Source organism: Halichoeres trimaculatus, unplaced genomic scaffold, assembly GCF_033239565.1.
Source record: "Halichoeres trimaculatus isolate MK-OKI-2021-1 unplaced genomic scaffold, fHalTri1.1 fHalTri1_scaffold_10, whole genome shotgun sequence".
NCBI lineage: Eukaryota > Metazoa > Chordata > Actinopteri > Labriformes > Labridae > Halichoeres > Halichoeres trimaculatus.
In genome coordinates this window covers 21,687,307-21,708,559 of record NW_027437187.1, presented here as the reverse complement: position 1 = coordinate 21,708,559, position 21,253 = coordinate 21,687,307, and the positions used below count along the sequence as shown (strand labels likewise).

The following is a 21,253-nucleotide window of genomic DNA, read 5'->3' as shown; positions in this document are numbered from 1 at the left end:
GTATGGCTGTGCCAGCCACTATCATTCTACTGTTATGTATGGACCTCTGTAGCTCAGGGTTTTTGCCAGAAAAAAAAACAGCCCACTGACCTTTGCCAATTTGAAGTAAGAACAACTACTGGTTCATTGGTTGGAGTAATGGTTACACTGCAATGTCGGTTTCAATTCGATTAATTGTTCAGCCCTGATCTTAGCCTCATCATAAAACATTGATTTTAGTTACACCTGCAGTGGTGGTTTACACTTGTACAGTAACAGGCCCTGTGTGGCACAGAGCTCCATTGATTTAAAATATCTTTAAGATATTCATAGTTTTTTTCTATCCTTACTTTCATAGGTAATAAAACAAACAGTAATACAGCAAACACACAGCTTAAACAGCCCCAATAGACACATCCAATGTTGTTAAAGCAGTGGATTCACTTTTTCTGTTATTCTCTTATTCAGTATAACAAAGAAAGGTCAATTTTATTAAAAGAGAGAAAAGATTAAAATAAGGCAAAGCACCTGAACAGTACATTTTTGTTTGTTATGGTCTCTTTTTTATACATTTAGCTTAAGTATTCACAAAACTTCAGGTCTACTCAACTTTCTCCCTTTGGTTTTGTTTGACCTCCCGCTGAGGTGAGTTGACAAAAACAGAAATAACAGGCCTTAAACCACAAAAATAACATGCCTTTAACCAAAACACTTTTACTGAGCTAACTGGTAACACAGCCTAAGGCAATGAGATGTTGCTATGGTTACTTCCTTTTATAACACAGAGGTAACAGTGTTGTGTTAAGCAATACAGTGCACTGTTATAGCTTCTACAATGGCAAAGTGTATTTAACAGTGTATTCTGTCTTTCTTTTGAGAATCATCAAGATTAAAGGTAATTTGAATCAAATAATCAAATCTATTCAAAGCCTACTGAGTTCTAAACAGTAGCTGATTATGAAAAAACTTTTTTTTCTTCACCTTTATAAGGTTTGAGCTGAAGACAGACAGGACATGTGTGAAGTAGAGTGGGGAAAGACATGCAGCAATCACTCAAACCGAAACCAGCAACAGCTACAATAAACTACACCAATAGTGCTTCAATGTACACTGTTTTTAACACTTCTTATATGGTTCGAACTGAGAGCTCTGTGTAGATTTTGTTACACCCTGTGGATAAAGTTACATCTTTATTTTTGTTGCTGATTTTAGTACAGGTGGCAGTAAAATTCTTTTTCTTTGACAGTGAAAAGAGTCACTAAGAATATTTTAAGGGATGCAACTATCTAACTTTTTAAGTTCTGAAACCAACACCAATACCTGGACTTCGGTAATCTGTCCATGCCAATACTGATCAGACACCAATATCAATTAAACTTTCTCCATTCCTTCATATGAAGATGAGACTGAAAATAGTGTTTTGGCAACTTCAGGTTTTCCTAGCTTTGTGAACCAAATGAAATACAAATATATTTAAATCGGATGTGTCAATATTTAAGGGATTATGTAAAAATGTGTTTAACTATGACCCTCAGCAGTTACATTTTTCATATATTGCAAGTCGCCATCAGAGTTGTTGACAAAACATGACTGAAATAGCTCCAAACTGCTGAGACACTGTAGTGATCTTCCGTCATGCTGTTTTAGCTCTGGATAGTAGAAACGCACATATCTGCCAGGGGTGATGATGTAATACATGCACATGGTTGTTGTAAACACAGAATAGCATAGAACTAAGTTCAATAAGTCTGCCCTACAGGTCCCTTTGTCACTGATATCCAATCTAACTTTGTGAGTTTGTATCAGATCAAAACCAGATACCAGGATCCAGTTTGAGCATCCCTAAATGTTCAAGAGGAATAAAGTTCAAATAGTCCAATTCATCAGCATCTGATACCTGCCTCCCTCAAAATTATGACATACCACCAAAAATATGCCACAGAAACAGTCTGCATTGTTTGTGTTTGTAGGTCATAAAGACACATCTCTGTTTATTTCATTCTATAAAAATAAAACCACCCAGGGGTTTTATATCAGAAGTATTTTTTAGATGACCTTCTTTAAATTCAGAATTCTTAATTGCAAAATTATATCAACTATGATTTTTTTTAGTTATTTGTCCTATTCCTGCTGTGTAGTCGTGAGCTGTGGTACACTGAACGCATTATGTCTATGGAAGGAAACCACTGGCACACACTGTGACAAGAAACAGCTAGAGGCAGAAGCTCTGCACCCGCTTTGTGCCGAGCATGCATCATGGTTGACCTACACATTGAATATGCATCAGTGAACTTGACTGTAATCTGGGCTAAAGCAGAGACACTGTTAGTCCAAAAAAAGATGGCGAGAGATTCTTCATCACATCCTTTACCTAGAAGACAAAGCATGGAATTAGCAGTTCTTTGTAGCCCCAGCTCTTGGTCATGTAACTGTTCTGCTTAAGGCTCATTCACTGATGGATTAACTAAATCTGCTATCCATCCTTTTTGCAAGAGAACTTTGAAAAAAAAACAGTCAAAGTTCATGCATTTACTTTATCACTTCACAAAATAAATTGTCTTCTTACATAGCAACATTATCCTACATCTAGAGGCTTATCATTGTGGATATTCAGCTCACTGTGCCCCCTCTATTTCTGCACTCTTCATAAATGTTTTAATCTAATGTAGACGGGTCCACAGCAAACTTGGCTATTTTTGTCCGAGAACTATAAGATGTGATTTCAGACTGAAAATACATTGTTACCTAAAACCTACACAAAAATCAAGACCCACTTCTCCTTGTAGCAAATGAGTCATGGAACAAACTGTGCTCTCTTTTATCTGGCTGTCTCTCACTTTCACCAATATTCAGGCTAAGAATTTACAGCTAAATTATTCATTCACCACACTTGATTGCTATTGCAAAGAAGGATACAAGCTAATGTTTAATCCAGGGCTTTGAGTGAAAAAATGTGACACTTGTGCCCAGCTCCATGTAGAAATAATATACAACAATATTTTTAGCTATCCTTCAAGGCTATCTCACCACTAAGCATGATGAACACGGCTCATTAGGAGTTACACATGCAGAAACAGCATGCGTGTATTAGTCTGATATTATTTAATGTCCCTAAGGGAGATACCCAGCTGACCTACTTTTGGTGGGTGAAATTCTTTACATGTTGAGTGGCCTGAGCTTTATTTGGCCAAGTGGAGAAGGACTACAAAGAGATAAAAGAACATCAAACAACACAGGCAGACCTCCTCTAAATGAACAAGTGAGATGGGTCAGCATCACTGCATGCACCATCTCCCATTTCAAAAACTGTGAATATTTGCTCAGTGTAGCCTGGTAGCTACTGGATGACGGACTAATGTTGTGAGATTATCTTACCTACTAAACTATTGGCTTACTGTGTGCAGCAGCAGCAGCCTGGGGCAAAAAAGGCTTACAGCAACATTCTCTTGATCCACTTATCCGGCTAAAAACAAGCTGTCTTCTGGACTGTACTGTAGAAGAACAAAACACAATGTGGAGCAACACTCTCTAGTTCCCGCTCTCACCCATCAAGCCAAATTTCCCATGCACCAAAGAGAGCGCTGACTTTTTAGACTGTGCTGACTGCTGAGTAAGGAACAAGTGTAAGGTTTCCCTTTTGGCAGAGTCCACAAACAGATGCAAGTCAGACACTGCATGCAGCCTATGTGATCTAGCACATTAGCAGAGACAGAGAGAAAGGGATTAGAGGATACATACACAGTAGAAGTACAGTCTGTAAGCAGGTTCTTCGTCCTCATCCACCCCTGACATACTTTTGGAGCCCACTTTAGGCAACCTGTTCCCTCTTACCAGCACTGCCACTTGTGCAAGGTGACATCGTCATCTGACGGCAGGACCAAAATAGACCCTCTACTGTGTAGTCCACACTGTCATAGCAACTTGCCCAGCTGTGTCAACTCTTCTCCCAGTGGCAATTGAGAGAGACAAGCGCTCAGTAGTTCACAATTCAGCCTTTCACTTTGACTATTCTGTCTGTAACTCTGTAATCTAGCTTGTGCCTTTAGAGCTCTGCTGAGTTAGCAGCCACTTCTCAGGCCGGTGTCTGTCAGCTGCTGTCTCTCTGCCTGCTGCTATCCACTGCATGTAGCCTCCTATTTGCAGCCTCTCTCCTCTGCTTTCCTTGCTCTGCATCAGAGCCCCCACTCTCTCTCCGTTTCTCATCTCTCACTCTCCTTCTGCCACAACACTGCGCAGTCATGTGCATACAGCAGGCCCGCCGCTATGTTGCCAGTGATGAGTGTAGCTGCAGGCTCAGAGGCTGCGTGTATTAACCACACAGGGTGATGCTCTGGATCTGATTGGACTCGGCATTTGATGATTCATAGGCTGCTAGGGGACAAAACACACAGCTCCACATGATGACTGTCGACAAATAGTACAAACTTCCAAACTCTGCAGAAAGAGTTGAGACAAACTGGAAGAGCTGGATGCTTTTCAGTGTCCTATGTGCTCCTATGTGGTTTCCACAACACGGATCTTACTGCCACAATCTAGTCTTATTGCGGAATGTAAATCATAAATACCCAATTTGTGCATGAATATTCCATCTAAAACCTCACAGGTCAACAGACATCACACCTACTGCAGGTAAGGTCACCAAAAAGAGCTGTTCACCGATTGGAAAACTCACTTATCGCTAGCCCGAAGTGCCTTGGTCTCTGCTATAGTTACCAAAAAGAAGAAAAATACCGAAAACACACGAATTATCACGTACCTTTAATGCGGATATGGTAGCATTCTTGCTTTTTCCCCCTCCATGCGAGGAGCCAGAGCTGTTGCTACCAGACCTTTCCCTCCCGTCTCCTCCTTGGCTAACTCTCGGGCCGAGACGGTGCTGCCCAGCGCCACGCCGCCGTCCATCATGGCGGTTGTCTTTGGACATCGACCCGAGGTATTTTCAATGCTTAGTCGGTGAGAACCAGAATCCTACTGACAGCGTTATTTAGTTGTCAGAGTTGATGAAAAAACATGTCAGATATATACATGCTAGTGAGGACAACCTAACAAAAGCAGGAAGTCCGTTGAATTTATAATTTGACAAACAATGGGATTATCCAATCAATGCATCGTATCTTATAAATAACACACATACCAACCAATAGTGTGTAGCAAAGTACGGGTCAAGGGGCGGAACACATGATATCTGGGCGGGACTTTTAAGGGTCTGCCATGGCAACCATGAAGATCGGGCGGGACGTTTGGTTGGTTTCTCAGAATTGGTCAAGGTGGATGTATCCAAGCAACGAGGAACCTGAGAGTTGTGAATCTGTATTCAAAATAAAAGCCCTAGTAGTAGACGTTTGCTCCCTAAAATTAGATACATGAGCTAGCAAGGAAGTTTTCCAACCAGTAAAAGTCAACTATTGCTGTACTAGTGATAAAATATCCTACAAGTTTCTCAAACCTTGAATTCTCCTCACCAGCTTCCTCTCACCATCTTTATTGCACTTTCATTTGTGGTATCATCATTGATGGAAAAGAAACATTTCTTGGCGTTCACCTGTTTTTATTAATTGATTTGTTTGTTTCATTTTATTTTTGTGTTTTCACAGTATAATGATGTTCAACGAGTCAATGAACTCTCTCAAATTGTTTGGAGTAAACTAACCCAACAGAAAAAGCAAGGGTTAGCGCTATTATTTTGAAACATGGTGACCGGAAGCACACCAGTCCTCTAGTGGCAGTATGACACTAACTTTAACTCTTCCCCGGAAAACTTCGAAAGGCACAGACGTGTTTGTTGACTTAATTCTTTTATTTCTTACTTTTAATCATTTTTCTTATCCATGTTTTTATTTTAAATTCGTGTGTTCATTTTTGGCTACTGCTGTTCTTTTTTTCTTTGGATCTCTCTGTTTATCTTCCCGTCTCATTCTGAAACAAGTGTAACAGATAGAGGTAGAATTCTACTGTATGTCAATAAGTATAACGTATTTGCTACAAAACTTTTGGTCCCAGTCGCTGTTGACTTTTGAGGCAGATGTTTCTGGTAGAATCAGAGTCCATCCCCAGGCTTGTTGAGACTGAAATGCAAAGTTCAGTTTGTGTGAACCTCTAGCAGTTGACCGCAGGGTCGCACAATTGCAGTGTGGTTTACCCTGATCATTTGCAAACTATTTTAGAAGCCAACTAGAGCCCTTGGTGTTGCATTTCTTCCTCTGTTAATTACATGTGTTGCTCAACAGATGGCATCCTCTGCGTTGCTGATGCTGGTGCTGCTGCTACGGTTTGAAATTGGTCAGAGCACCCATAAACATCATCATGAAGATCATTACACCGGCCAGCAGCACAATCCCGAACACGACATGAACATCCTCCTGGGAGATCAGGTCGGTGAACATCTGTTTGTATCCCATCCATCCTCTCCGCCTTATTTCCACCATCCCCTTCAGTACTCACTGTACGGTTTCTTATACATTTTTAGGACACAGAGGAGCTAAAGAAACTTAGTCCAGCAGAGCAGAAGAAAAAGATGATGGAGATTGTGAAAAGAATTGACACGAATGCCAACAGCTTGCTGAGTGAAGGTAAATGCATATCTCAACATTTGAGAGGAGCAAACATACAAACAAACAAACTGAAGCAATGAGAAGTTACCTTCTGTTATGTTTTTCATTCAAAGAGGAGATCACACTTTGGATTCAGCAGGTCTATAGAAAATATGCCCTAGATGATGCAAAGGAGCGGTTCCCTGAATATGATATCAACAAAGATGGTGTTGTAACATGGGAGGAATACAACACGGTTGCTCATGGCCAGCTTTTCCGTTTTGATAATGATGCCATCCTGGAAGATGCAGAGCAGGAGTCACTCAGACATGTGGGTATCATTTTATTTCTTGTCACTTTTATAACATTTTATAGCTTTACTAGAATATAGAGGGATGTGTTTTCTTTCAGCTCCATCTGAAGGAGAGGAGGCGCTTTGACTTTGCTGATGCAGACAACACATCAGGACTTAATGTGACAGAGTTTCTTGCCTTCACCCACCCATCTGAAGTGGATCACATGGCTGTAAGACAAGCTCTAACTCCCACAAAAACTGATATGGTTATTCATTCTTTCACGAGTACAGACCTCAGTTTGTGAAACTGATGTAAAGCCCCCATCCCCCTTTTTTTCCTAAAAGGATTTTGCCATTGAAGATGTGTTGGGTGAATATGACACAGATGGAGATGGATTCATAAGTCTAAGTGAATTCATTGGAGATGTACGTGGGGATGGTAAGATAACTTGTCGAGGTGCAGAATGATTTGCTTGTTATTTTCTTTTGCTTAGCTTGATACTTAAATGCTGTTCTTTTTTTCTGTTTGTTATCAGATGATTCACCTTCACAGTGGGAGATTGAGGAAACAGTGCGGTTTAGAGACCTCTACGATCAAGATAAAGATGGGAAGTTAAATCGAGAGGAGCAGCTCCGCTGGGTTGCACCTAACAGCTATGGTTCAGCAAGAGAAGAGGTGAAATGCAGCTGCTGTGTATTTGCATATTTTTTTTGCTCATGTGTAATGTAGTTGAGCGGTACCTTACTTTCGTTGTCTTAACCAGGCTCTTCACCTCCTCAAAGAAATGGACCTGGATGGTGACGGTCAGATTTCAGAGGCTGAAGTGTTGAAAAATCAAGAAACATTCATACACAGTGAAGTGACGGACTATGGCAGACAACTACATCTATCACATGATGAATTATAACCTTAGTGAATATTGTTAATTGTCATCAAGGAGTAAATTTAAGATGTCTGTTGTTGATCTTATCTGCCCACAATGATGCTTCACATCAAAAAGTCTTGACACTTCAGAAGTGTTGTAGCAATCTCTTGTAAAGTGTGAACATCAGTTTCATCAGCAGTTTATAAACCAGTACCTCATACTTCATATTATAATTCTTTCTTCTTATTTTCTCCACATTCCACATGAATATTCTCATGGAGTGCAGGAATAAGTGGATGTATGTTTTAAACACAGTGGGTCCCTCTTGTTGTAATCTGTATCATGCTTTAATGACAAAACGCTATTTAATGTGTGCTGTGTTGCTGTGCTCTGTCACTGGACATCTTCACATGTGTGGTCTAATGTGAGTCTCTCTGTGGTAACTACTGCTGCACTACTTCCTCATTTAAGCCAAATGAGTGAGTGCTGCAGAGCAAAAGCTTGTTTCCTGAATGTGTCATGATCATTTCATTTGCATTGAGCCACAGGCTGATACACAGCTGGGTTAAACAAAGTGATTTAGAGCTGAGCGGATTGTTTTAAAAAGACTATTTGACACCACTGCCAGGATGAAATTAGAATTCAAGGAAGCATTTTGGGTGAGTTTAAATGATGCCATTGAACCTTATGCTTACTTTTTTGTGATTTGTTTAGTTCAGACTTCATGCTGCATGTTACGTTTTACTGTAATGGGAAGTCAATGTTAACTGAGCATCTTCACTCTAATTTTTTTTTATCCTCTGTCATTCAACTCCTGCTTTAATTGTGTATTTTCTTTTGTTTGCCTTTCTTCCACCTGTAATTAGTCTTTTATTTAACTATATGCAGGCTATTTTTTCTGTCTTTTGACATTTCAACCTCTTTGATTCTCCTCCTCTATCTCAACTTTGATTCTTAATAAATGTCAACCAAAGCGATGCCTTGCATAGAACACTATATATTTTTTTAACCTTTATTGTACACGTTCTAAAAAATATACACACACAAAATTAGTGATCATGTTTTACTATAAAGTTTCCAAGAATAGTAGACAATAGAAAAAAATCATGCTTCAGAAAGAGATATAATGAAGAACCTGTCATTTTATTTCCAGTAAGAGCAACAGTTACTCATGTGTAAAAATGCAACTGAAGATACACATGTTCATGCTACCAGTTGCCAACAAATTGACCACAACCACAAGAAAAGCACTAGGAAACAGCTTTTCAGAAACAGCAGTTAAACTGTAGCTTCAGTTAATGCAACTCTGTGTGTTTCCTTTTTCCTCTTTATTCTTGTGCTGTTGTCTCATTTTAAAGTTTTGGTATGACTTTAAATATATTATGAATGAACTCAGAGATTTCTAAATTGGTAATGTTCCTCTTACATAGGCTATGCTTCCGAGTGTGAGGCTCCTTTTACATGAAAAGGGACTTTTGGTACTTGCTGTTTTCCGTTCAGACCTCAGCAAGCAGCATGCAACGATTTCCATTCCAGATGAGATAGTATGATGAGATAGTGTAACAATAACTATTGAGTTCGGAATGAACCACTGTCAATAGTCATAAGAGTAACACAAATTTTTGGTTAATTATTACTTTTTGCCTGTGAAAATTTCCATGGTAAAAAAAGTTTAAATTCTGAGGATGAAAATTAGGTCTCATCTGATTTATTGACAGTGAGATTAAATGAAAATGAGGTCAACCGTCCCCTATACCTAAAAAGCAATCAGATAATTCTGTCCCCCAAATAGAAAATACATTCAGGGATACATGTGGACACTGAATCCTATCTACTAGTAGCCTGAGCCCTTTCTAAATGTTATACATGTTATAGACCTTTTCAATAACCGGAAAGCTGTGCTAGGGAAGTTATTTAGTCCAGAATCTTGTTTCTAAGGGCAGCATCCTATGGCCAGTCAACTGTTAATAAAGCCTCTTCAAGCTGAGCAAAATGACTTGGCTGTTAAAGTATACATTACTAACCTATAAGTAACACCTGGCAAGACATGAGATTCCCTTCAGTGTATTTCCAACATTATTACCCACTGTGAGCATTTTTTAACAGTTTGGGGGGTATGCAACATGTGTAATAATAAAAAAAGGAATATAAAAAATTCTCCTTTGTTTGTAGACCCATCATAGGTCATATATCTGTCATATATCTTTCCAGTTTTACTGCATACAGCTTTTGACATATCATCTTGAGCTGACACATTCTCTTTTTGTTTTACTATTCAATACTTTCCCATACTTTTTAAGAACAGGAGGAGTATTAAAACTCCTAGCTTCTTTTTCAGCATTTTTTTTAAATACTAGGAATTGAGATATATTTTTTCTTCAAATGTAAACTAGTTTAATGTAACATTTTCTGTTCGCATTACCATTCAAAATCTAGCATCAAGGTTTGTGTTCAGCCTTAAGCCCAAACTTGGACCCCATCACTAAAGGTGTTAATTGTTGTGTTATGGCTCCAGGGGGTTGACTTCATCAGCAATGTGGGTTATGAGACCATCAGCCAGAGACTGGGTGATGGTCGGCGGACTTGCAAAGACATGGAGGAGCTCTTGAAAATGAGGTGGACTCACATTTTTCTTGAACTTGCTTATGAATTGACTGAAAAAATATCATTATAGTGTTGCTCAACTTTTTACTGTGGGTTTGTCCACGTAGAGCTTCAGCAGAGGAAAAATATGGAAAGGAATTGGTTGCAGTTGCCAAAAAAGCTGGGGGTTTATATGAGATCTGGTAAGGCTCCTCTTCTTCACATTTCAGTGGCATCCCTGAAAAATGTAGTGCGGCGTAATATTTCTCTATTTCTTTACCAATTCCTCATTTTCACTTTTTTTTTCCACAGCAGCAAATGTTTCCTTAAAAAGTAACCTATGGTCTCTTTGTTTTCACAGCACTTTGAGAACATCCTTGGATGTAATGAAAACACGTAAGCAGCTCATGACATATATCCTGCTTTGATCTGGCTTGAGAACTTCTTCAGTGTCTCATGCCTCTTCTGAGTGTTTCATTTGCATCTCTTTCTGTTTCTCCAGAAATTGAAAATGTAGGAAATTTGCACATTCAGCTTGCTGGACTGCTGAAGGTGGAAGTGAAGAGGATGGAGCAGTTCAGAGAGCGACAGAAAGAACAGAGGAAAAAGGTATCCATAAAAAGCTAATGTTCCTTGTTAGTATCTAGAGATAATCTAAAATAAAGGTGCATCTCTTACTGTGATTTATAAGTGAGGAACTTATTCACTAACATTATAATTTCTTGCACTCTGTAGTTTGATTCTGTCATGGAGAAAGTCCAGAAGGCTAAAGTCTCCCTCTACAAGAAAACACTCGAAGTAAGGTCCGATAAATTATTACAATGATCTGCATGACTAGACCTGGCAAGACCCTTGTTCAGAGTTTTTTTTAACCACAACCACAGTCACATCAGTTTCTGCAGGTTTATTTATATCACTCTTGTTCTACTTGTGAGGCATGAAATTATCTCAGTGGCAGTTTTAGATCAGCTACATCCTGCTTGAATGTGTAAGCAAAGCAAGTGAAGCACAGCATTCTAACAATACTTCAGCAGTGCATTGCTGTTTATCTAAAACGTGCAAGAGGAAGACAATTGTGCAAGACTGTAAGTTAATTCAAGTCATAATAGTGGTTAAGTAAACACATTAAGAAGCTCATACTTCTCCATCCTCAGAACAAGGAAGTGAGATCTTACTCCATGCATGTTCCTGCAACTGCATGTCCTCCCCCTCTAACCCCAACCTTTTTTCCTGTGGAAGGGGCTCGTAGAAGGATGTAGTGATGAACAAAGCATGGGTGGAATGGTTTCATCTTGTCTCTGTTTTTTTTTCCCTCAACAGTCTAAAAAATCTTATGAGCAGCGTTGTAAAGAGGCAGATGAGGCAGAGCAAAATGCAGAGAAAATGGGTAATGCACCAACGGCGACTCCAAAACAAGTTGAGAAGGTAAATGTTATCAGAAAAATAGTTTTGTTGTTGATAAATTCAGTTAATGTGACACTATTTCCTTATTTTTCAACCAATTTATTATTTCTATGACTAAACTAAGCTAAATACCCCCCCCCCCCCCCCCCCCCCCCCCCATTTTATGGCTCTGTCTGATATAAACATTTTTTCACTAGCAATACACATGACAAATTCAGTTTCTGTGGAGAACCTGTAATCTCCCAGTTTCTAACCTTGTAATCAAGGCAGCCAGTGATCTGCATGCTGTGCAGGTTTGTTTCCTGAATGTTGTCTGAGGGGTGTGGGTGCAGATGGCTGCAGAGGCAGAAAAACACCACAGAAAACAAAAAGGGCTCAAAAGGAACTTGTAACCAGTCAACTATTTGAATTTACCACAGAACGTTTTTTTTTCTTTTTTCCCCTGTAAATGCTCATTCAGCTACACCGGCCTGTGGTTGCATTTTGTAGGTCGGTCAGAGACACAAAGCCACAAGTGTGTGTCTTTATACCCACTATGGTGTTACCCATTTGTTTCTGATGGAGTTTTAGAGCCTGTCATTACTGGGGGACATGTTGGTAATGCCGAACTCAACCTGGCTTTGTTCGAGTTAGGATGAGGCAAAGAGGTGGGCCTTCAGCCTATTTGCAGATAACTACAGGGTACCTCCCTATTCTTCAAGGCAAGGCTTGAATGTTTAATAACTTCAAAAATAACAAGTCATCAAAATTAACCCCCTGTATAGCCTATACCAATAGAGAAGTAAGCTATTCAGACCCAAGCTGATTTAGAACCAGGCTGTAAGTAGGTTTATTTTTGCGGTAAAAATAAACTTTTTTGGGTTAATATGTATTCGCTTTTAGGTGTTTCTGCAGCAAGCCCCAAGAGGAATCTCAAAGAACTGCAGCCTCTAGTGCTTATGCATAGGCTTCATGTTTTTAGGGCTGAGCTCCCCATAGGTCACTAGTTATCACCACATGAAACTGGTCCTCTTTCACTTCTTAGAAGCTTCATTTATTTATTTATTTATTTATTTTTGTGCTGCTATTCTATCAAATTGTGTAGGGTGAATTTAGCTCTTTTCAGTGAGCAAGGAAAGAAGCCTCAATCTAAAGCTTAAAAAAGGGACAATGACTGCAAAACTAAGGATGATGGAGAACAATACAGAAACAACCTTTATGATGATTGCCCATGTAGTTTAGGCCAGCCAAAGTGACAGCTTTCCACAGCTACCTCATCATACTCAGAGAAACTTATTCATTTCCTTCATTGCGGTTGCAAATTGGTTATTTTAAACTATGTTTTGTAATCTTGTTCTTTTTGTTGCTTGGGAAAAAAATATACTACCGGTTCTCATGTTAGATGTAAAGTTAATGTTTCTTTTCTTATGTTTCATAGATGACCAACAAATCCAAACAGTGCAGAGAGGCTGCAGAAGAGGCTGGTAAGGAGAAATGAGTAAATGCTTGACTCTGAGGATAGTTGTTTCTCAGAAAGAAACCTATAAGGTTTAACTGATAGTTGACAAACAACAGTTTTGGGGCAAGTTGGTCACATTTCTTCAACCTTCCTTGATGTTACAGAAATAGAGGAATGACAGGAATATTTAGATATCTTAAGCTCAAATTCATTGCCCCATATTTCTTTGTGGACCTGTCAAAGTATGCCCACCTACCAGGAAGCAACAGTATATTTGTTTTGTATCAAACATCAGAGTCTAAATCTGTGCGAGGGTATCTCGAAGAGTATGAATAATTCTTTCACATTACCTTTTCCACTTTTCTTTAGAGAAACAGTACATATCAAACACTGAACAGCTTGACAAGGTTCGGCAAGAATGGGAAGCAACACACATCAGCACATGTGAGGTACAGTGCAACACTTGAGCTGTTTTTGAATTTCATAAAACAGTTCAAGACTGACGCATATTAAATTGCACACAATTAGAACAATAGTGGCATTACCACAGCTTGTTCTGTCAATGAGGATGTGCAATACTTCCTATTAGCTGACTGCAGTGAGTCACTCGTGTTTCCGTGCAACAGTGTTCCCCTGTGATACCATCAACAAAGCCATGGCTCATTCCTTTTCAAAAAGCTCAATTGTAGATAAAAGATTTTTTTTAAATAGTTTCTTTTAACTTTGTTTTAATTCTGTCTGAACTGTTAATTAGATCTGTTTCTCACTATTTTACAGATGTTCCAGCAACAGGAAGAAGATCGTCTGAGTATACTAAGGAATTCCTTGTGGGTGCACTGTAACCATTTATCAATGCAGAGTGTGAAAGATGATGAGGTGATTCGGCTGTTGTCACACACGTTCAAAGTCCAATATCATTTGCTGAATACTGAATTTTTCAATGAAAATAAACAAGATTTCTTTCAGTGTTACGAGGAAGTGAGGTCAACACTGGAAAAGTGTGACATCATCGAGGACAACAATTCCTTTGTGGAGATGAAAAGGACCGGCTCCACCCCTCCAGGTAGCGTCTCATCATTAAGCCTTCCTGATTTGGATTTGAATATGTTCCAAGCTGGAAATTTTAATATTATCTTGAGATTAGTCCTGTTATTTGTGACTAAAGCTTTTCACTTCTGATTATTGGTGTTTAACTGACCCTCCCACAGCTCCAATTGAATATCAAAGTTACTACGAGCATAACAACATAGGTGACAGAAACGGCAGTGCTGGGTTTGTAGGAGGAGTCATGAAAAGGTTAGAATTACACCACGTTCCACATCATTTATAAATTGAGTTGTTGATTTTTGCGTTGTAACTTTGATCATTTAAACATATATATCAGTGTATACTACTCTGAGCTCTTTTTTTCATTTATAGGTTTTCAAATCTCCTGCAGGGGAATGTTTCCAGTGGCTCAAAGATGAGTCTCAATGACCCAGTTTCACAACCTCCTGGTAAAGCCTTAAAGTAATAAAAGAAACTCTGCAATGTGTCCAAAATTATGACAGGAACATCTGTGAAATCCCCTGATTATTGCAAAATGTGGTGTGGATCAACTCCAAGTAATGGCTCTTACTCTTTGATGTAGTGTTTACCAAACACTGAGGAGTTTCAACCAAGACCAAAAAGAATTCATATATAAAACACACATACATTAGAACACACTTTAGTCTTATGACAGCTTAACAAAACATCAAAGACAGCTCAGATGACGATATTTCGCACACAACAGACAGGACAACATAAAGGGTATATCAGACTTACAAGATTGGGAGCAACTGCTTTCAAGTGTTGCCAACATCAGATTATTTGTTCAATCTGTCAAGGCTCTGATGAGGTGTCAGTCTGTCAGCTTAGTGATTAGTTAAGAAAGAAAATGAAAAGTCATAGTGAATCTTGTCTTTTCACTCAGTGCTGATCATATCTTTGACTTCTCAACAGCATCATCAGATGCTGTTTATGCCTCCATTCCTGGACTGCAGGGGTCCCAGCAAAGCACTGAGGAGTACAAAGTTGTGTATGACTACGTGGCACAGGTCAGATATCTATCAAGAGTCATGTTTAGATGCTCTAGTTTTTGTTCGTATTTGAAGAATATCTGGTCACTGGGTGTATACGTTCTTGTATAGGGAGAAGATGAACTCTCTGTGTCTGCTGGAGATGTCGTGGTTGTTACAGATAAAGGTGAAGACGGCTGGTGGGCAGTGAAAAGAATTGGCCTAACAGGATTGGTTCCAGGTTCCTATCTTACAAAAGAATAAGTCAAGTACCTGGCAGTGTAAATGTAGGACTGCAGAACTACAGAGATTCACGTGGGTGTTTTACATTTGTTATTAATTATGTTAAAGGCCCTGCAAGTCAGATCTGAAGAACTTTGGCACCCTCTATGGATGAACATTAAAGCCACAGTAGATAACTGCTAAAGGCCTCTACAGCAACTGGAATGACAGCAGGAAAACTTGAACTGACATTACGTTGTTTAAATGGATTTTTATCACATTTGTCCATCAAACTCTTACTCAATAAGGTTGTTTTTTTTTTCAGATAAATTGAGTAAATGTTTCTACTTAGAGAGGACTGGAAGATTTTTTTTTAATTCCAATGCCCCACTCTTGCAGCGAGTACAAAAAGAGACTGGTCTACTTATTTACAAAACTTGTGCCATTGAAATGAGTGTAATAAAAGTTGTCACATAGATAATCTTTTTGATATACAGATACAGAATGCGACAGTGTTGCTTTGACGTATGTTCATGCTGGTGTGTTGAGTGCTCAAACTGATAATTCCTGGGATATCTGTTGCACATAGTTGCTGCATTAACTTTATTCACTAGAGTTCTTGTTTATGTTTGTAAAATTCTTGGTTTCTGTTCCAGACTGTTACAAATAATGAACTGTTATTTCCACCTGACGTTGTGCTTTCTTTTTAGATACTGAAATAATCATATCATATGAAAAAATCCTTTTTTATTTATTCAATAAAACTTTTTATTCTTTGTCAACACTGTTACTCTCCTTAAGTTTAAAGAAAATAATTAAGAAGAAAGCACTTTGCTATTTCCCTCATAAGACTTGTTTTTGTGTTTTTTTCATAGAAAACCAGAAAAATACATATCAGTCACTGAAATGCAGTGAGGTGCTGTTAGGGAGTCATGTGCTTGAGCTCTCTGCTGCTCCAAATGTATCCAGTTACCTTCCAATGGGTAGTGTATTTCTAATTAGGTCAATCAAGTAACGCAGGCTCAGTCAATTTACCAACAGTGAGGGAACATAAGGGCCCACAGTGGTTGCTAAATAGCAGCAGGTTGTTAGGTTAAACTACACCAGGTTATATTTTGATGGTAATCCAAAGCCTATGCTGAAGGTTCATAATCAAAGACCTCTTTCTTGTGAGAAACACAAACTTTGACCTCTCTCCTTCTGAGACTATGTTGACTCATTTATCCAGTGTCAACATCCTGCTGTCTAGGAAATCAAGCTAATAATCAGAGAACGCTCCCACATTTTAAAGCTTTCCAACATTTTATTTACAGTCTATTCATTGCTACATATCTGCAAATCAAGTTCTAAAACTAATATCAGTAGACTATTAACACAAAAAACCCAACCCAGCTACAGGACAAAGTTGACCAAGAGTTAATGCATTTCTACAAGAAACGTTACACAGACTGAAGGGGGTTGAAAGATTTGCTTCTTAAAGAGATCAGATTAACAAAAGCCAGTCAAGTTACATATTTTGCATAACCTTCTGCGCAAGTGACTTTGGTTGGGGTGTTTTCGACTAGATACTGCTGGTAACAGTAGTTATATCAGAGTAGTAGCAGAAGTTGAAGTAGTAGTGGAGATACATGATAAAATCAGACAACTGTTCATTCAAGCGTGTGACAGATTTTAAATAGACATAATGCAAAGCCATACTCACAGTGCAAACTAGCTATGAGGAAATACCCTGTCCACCATTTAATCCATTTATGACTCACACAGTTTGACTGAGTCTTTCACCCTCTTCACACACTTTCTCTTTATCGGACACTTTACCTCATTTATACTGACTGTCACAGAATTTGGTCAGTAGCTTTCTTCTTTGGGGGAGACACAGGTAAAGTACATCACTTTAGTGTTGTTAGTGTTTCGAGGTTAGAGTGGTAATATTTTGGGTTCATGCTCTCACCAGCGACACATGTAAGTTTGCCCTACGCTGACAGATGTGTTATCCTCTATGCAACGGTGCCTCCTGTGATGAGAAGCTCGTATGCAGGATCTCTGGCTCTGTGGCACAGCACAACACATGCACACAACATCCCCAGCATCTAGAGAAACAAGACACATGGCTCTTCAGTTTGGAAATGTTTCATACAGTGGCTGCAGTAGTACAAAAGTATTAAGAGTACTGAGGAAACAACAGTTTATGAGGCTGTGAAGACATATTTATGTTCACGAATTTTCTTTTTAACCTTTGTTAAACCAGGAAAAGGTTTGTTAGGATTAAAAATCTCTTTTCCAAGAGTGTCCTGGTCAAGACAGACGGCAGCAATATGATATAGAATGAGCTGCCTGAAAGTTCAAGGTTTCAAACTGATCCTGGCAGATCTGACTAAAACTTTAGGTTTTTATTCAAAAAGTTAATTTGTAGCCTTTGCCAACGTTTTTCTGACACACACTGATAAATTTATCTACATATCTTTTAGAGATAGACCAATTATCGGCCGGGCCAATTATCGGGGCTGATATTTGGCATTTTGGGCCATATCGGCATCTGCCTTTTTTTTAATCCGATGGCCAACATGGAACCCATTCAAAACTGTGTTGTTTTGGCTTTGATGCTTCTCTGCACAGAATTTCTCCCTGTCTAAACTATGGAAAAACTGTAGAAAACTGTATTTACTGTAGAAAACTTAAGCTATTAATTTTTTTAAAGCTTTCATTTAACTTTATAAAACATGCTGCTAAGCCTGGGAGCTGTTTAATAAACATATGATTGAAGGTATTTGATCACAGTTAAGTGTTGGAGTTTGTATTGTTCAAAATTATTTACGCCAATATTTAAATGAATATCGGCTTCAAATATCGGTTATCGGCCTCTTTGCCTACTAATAATCAGTATCTGTATCGGCCCAAAAAAATCCATATCGGTCTATCTCTCATATTTTTATCCCTTTGTTAGCAAAGAGCAGCAAATACTACTACCAGCATCCAGCTACTCTGTTCAAACATCTAGAGTGACGGACCTCCCTGTGGCCGCTGAGATCAACTATTAGGCATTTCAGCTAATCTCGAGAATGACTCCAAGAGTTGCATTCTCCCATTTTAAGTGATATGTATGCTTATTATTATAGCATTAAGGGAATGTTACTGTTGAGAAACGCAGGGCAGTGGTTGGAGTTCAAAAGTCAGATTTACCATCCTTCACAAAGTCTTCATATCTATTGATGAGAAACTGATAGTGACTGGGGAACAAAGCACCAACCATACTTACCTGGGTGCAAGCAAATATCAATGCAGTCCAGATGACATACATCATGATCTCCTTTAGCTTCTTCACAACCAGAGCTTCACAACCCTACAAGGACACACACATAAATAATAAATTTACAAACATTTATGACAGTAAAATGGTCGTTAGTTAAAAAAACAGTTCATCAAAGAAGAGGTCCTTTTACTTCTTGGTAGAGATCTTCAGGGCGAGCCAGGGACCCCGTGCAGCCTACAACATTCATTTTGCAGCAGCTGATGGGTACACTGTTATTTTTGGACTCTTCATACCAGTGTGTGTCCTGCCAGTCTGTGTAGGTGTGAATCCCACAACACTGAAGCTGTGAAAACGAGAAAAGATACAAATGAAGGCACAGAATTAAAAAGCCTTGAGAAAATTTCAGTATATCAGCTTGACAGAGGAGACGTCTGTTTTGTCCTCACCTGTCTCTGAACATAGTCTATGGCACGACTCTGGGCGTTGCTGTTGGTGCCATTGTACTCATCATAAACTTTTTGAATAGACGTGTTAACTTCATCTTCAACCTGGAAAAGGTGAAGAAAGGTGAGACAGAACTTCTGAATTCCAAGTCCCTTGACTGGATTACAATGAATTTTTTTTCACAATTATTACTATTACTATTACATTGACGGATCAGAATGGGTTATCAGTGGTAGATAGATTTCTCTGCTTTCCTTTAAGGGTGTGATCTAACTGCTAACACATTGAGTCTCAAACAGGGCTGAGGTAAACAAACCTGCCCTGACTTGTATTTGACTTTCTTACCTTTGCTCTGTAAATGTATCCGAGAACCACCACTGCTACTTCCGTCATGAAAACCAACAGGAGGATGACGACAAACTGTGGATTGAGTTTCAGGATTAAAGAGGTCAATGGTTGATTACGAAAAAAATGTGGATTGTTTGAGGGTTGAGAAAAAATTATAGAACAGGTTGAATGAAATCCTCTCTTTGAAATTTGTACATCATATGAAATCAATTATTTAAAAATTGAATCATTGATTAATACGTATTCTGCATTACTGACCGTTGTTAGTCCACAGTAACTCTCTCTCACTGTAGCACAGCATCCAATGAGCCCTATAATAAAAAGCAGGGCTCCAGCTGCAATGATGGTGACTGCTGGGATGAGTGTGTACACATCTTCAAAAAAGTGATCATAGTCGTCATATGTGATGAATACATAGGCTCCAACATAGCACAGGATACCAGCAGCAGCCTGTGGGTGATAAAAATAAATAAATAGATAAATAAATAAATATTCAAGTTGATCTACGCAGATAAAGCATCCAAGATCTACTGCAAATAACTTTAAACAGGATGGTGTGATTTGTTTTCTTATGGTTATTCAATATTAGTTTAGACTGTGCAGACATGAAGTTCATACGACTTTAACATACACAGGGTAAAGTCAATATTATTGGAGAGATCAATATCTAAAACTTCCAGTATGATCAAATCAGACCAATTGTAGTTGATTCAACTTCCAATTGCTTCCTAATACAACAAATGAAAGAATAGAGCGTTGGTTAAGGAGTTTTGTGATTAAAAAAAAAATACTAATCACACACAATTAAATTACTTTACGTCTTTTTATTGCTTGACTTTTCTATGCATTGCTATGTAAAACATAGTTCAGTTTAGTAAAGCAACTTTACCACTTCTCATGAAACTAGTGTTGAATGCAGTGTCATTCAAACAACATAAGTTCTTCATACCAAATGAGATTAATATATCAGACATACATATATAAAAATTATCAACAAGTTTGTTCAGTTTTCAGCATGTAAAGCCTTGGCTCGTTGGATTAAGGTTAGCCTGTAACCCGCTGCGGGGGTGTCAAAAAGGGACAGTTTGACTTTAGCAAGCATCACTTGCATTATTTTAAGGGTAACACGGGGACTTTTACCGGATATGGAAAGTATAAGTGTGACTCCTATACTGACGTGTTGACAACCTTACAATTCATGTGTGTTAAGGAATGTCTTCACAAACGAATCTCCCTGTTGTAAAACAAAGGTCGGCTACAGCAGCTACAGAGCAGCTGCTGCTGCTTGAACTCACAGCTAGCTAGCTGGTGCACTGTGACGCACATCTAAAACTGTGGAAAACCTCCAGACTTACCCAGAATATGAGGTTCAGAAAGACCAGGGCCGTCTTCGACGACGTGATGCCGCAATGTCCCATCTTCAACACGGGATTTGACTACTGTACGTGTTGGAGAACAACGCAGGTTAAGACTCAGACATGCCCTGGCCAGCTCAACCACTCACTCTCCATACCTCAACTCGGTGTCATTGGATCTGTCTGCACCGGCGACGCAGCGCCACCAACACACTCAGGTTAACAACTACAAACTATGAAGAGAAAAACAATCCAACCGAGCCGAAACATGAAGGATAAATTCGATGGCGCCTTTCTGTACAACGAAAACTTTTTGTTTTTGTTATGTACTTCATAAAAGTTTAAGAATGGTATTGGAAAGGCGCAGTTGGAGTGCTTTGCTTACATCTAGTGGTGGAAAAATATAATGCTTTTACGGACCAGGCAGTCCTCATACATTAAACATCTTGGAGGATCAGTATCTTACTGGAATCGAATCAGATTACAAATGACCTCAAAAT

At 38.9% G+C, this 21,253-nt stretch overlaps 4 protein-coding genes across 8 annotated transcripts in view; 2 read left to right on the top strand and 2 right to left on the bottom strand.

Moving 5' to 3' along the window:
• Positions 1 to 5,035, bottom strand: part of scaper (S-phase cyclin A-associated protein in the ER) — a 57,015-nt gene extending 51,980 nt beyond the window's left edge. For 2 of the 3 annotated variants that reach the window (XM_074677321.1, XM_074677323.1), the window contains exon 1: positions 4,736 to 5,035. In XM_074677321.1, coding sequence (XP_074533422.1) covers positions 4,736 to 4,903 — 168 coding nt within the window. In that variant the 5' untranslated portion in view covers positions 4,904 to 5,035. Of the gene's footprint in view, positions 1 to 3,717; positions 4,124 to 4,735 lie in introns of those variants that run through there. The other variant, XM_074677322.1, reaches the window with a different exon arrangement.
• Positions 5,036 to 5,674: 639 nt separating this feature from the next.
• On the top strand, positions 5,675 to 8,647 carry rcn2 (reticulocalbin 2). 2 transcript variants are annotated; one of them, XM_074677082.1, is made up of 8 exons: positions 5,675 to 5,746; positions 6,207 to 6,350; positions 6,446 to 6,548; positions 6,644 to 6,840; positions 6,921 to 7,034; positions 7,150 to 7,243; positions 7,341 to 7,480; positions 7,569 to 8,647. In XM_074677082.1, exons 2-8 carry the CDS (start codon positions 6,207 to 6,209, stop codon positions 7,710 to 7,712), a joined length of 936 nt encoding a protein of 311 aa, XP_074533183.1. In that variant the 5' UTR covers positions 5,675 to 5,746; the 3' UTR covers positions 7,713 to 8,647. The 2 variants fall into 2 exon arrangements, with proteins under 2 accessions (XP_074533183.1, XP_074533184.1); XM_074677083.1 differs by lacking the exon at positions 5,675 to 5,746 and adding an exon at positions 5,780 to 5,919.
• On the top strand, positions 8,191 to 16,047 carry pstpip1a (proline-serine-threonine phosphatase interacting protein 1a). Of its 2 annotated transcripts, XM_074677081.1 has the most exons (15): positions 8,191 to 8,329; positions 10,186 to 10,286; positions 10,382 to 10,456; positions 10,615 to 10,649; positions 10,756 to 10,862; positions 10,989 to 11,051; positions 11,574 to 11,678; positions 13,075 to 13,120; positions 13,465 to 13,544; positions 13,873 to 13,971; positions 14,062 to 14,158; positions 14,304 to 14,391; positions 14,515 to 14,591; positions 15,079 to 15,173; positions 15,267 to 16,042. In XM_074677081.1, the coding sequence occupies exons 1-15, from the start codon at positions 8,300 to 8,302 to the stop codon at positions 15,396 to 15,398; spliced, it is 1,230 nt and encodes a 409-aa protein (XP_074533182.1). In that variant the 5' UTR covers positions 8,191 to 8,299; the 3' UTR covers positions 15,399 to 16,042. The 2 variants fall into 2 exon arrangements, with proteins under 2 accessions (XP_074533182.1, XP_074533181.1); XM_074677080.1 differs by having other exon boundaries at positions 13,873 to 14,158; positions 15,267 to 16,047.
• A 32-nt stretch (positions 16,048 to 16,079) lies between these two features.
• On the bottom strand, positions 16,080 to 21,073 carry tspan3a (tetraspanin 3a). The gene is made up of 7 exons (XM_074677085.1): positions 20,754 to 21,073; positions 19,657 to 19,848; positions 19,396 to 19,470; positions 19,053 to 19,154; positions 18,797 to 18,949; positions 18,613 to 18,696; positions 16,080 to 17,446 (listed from the first exon to the last, which is right to left on the bottom strand). Exons 1-7 carry the CDS (start codon positions 20,814 to 20,816, stop codon positions 17,354 to 17,356), a joined length of 762 nt encoding a protein of 253 aa, XP_074533186.1. The 5' UTR covers positions 20,817 to 21,073; the 3' UTR covers positions 16,080 to 17,353.
• Positions 21,074 to 21,253: the final 180 nt, after the last annotated feature.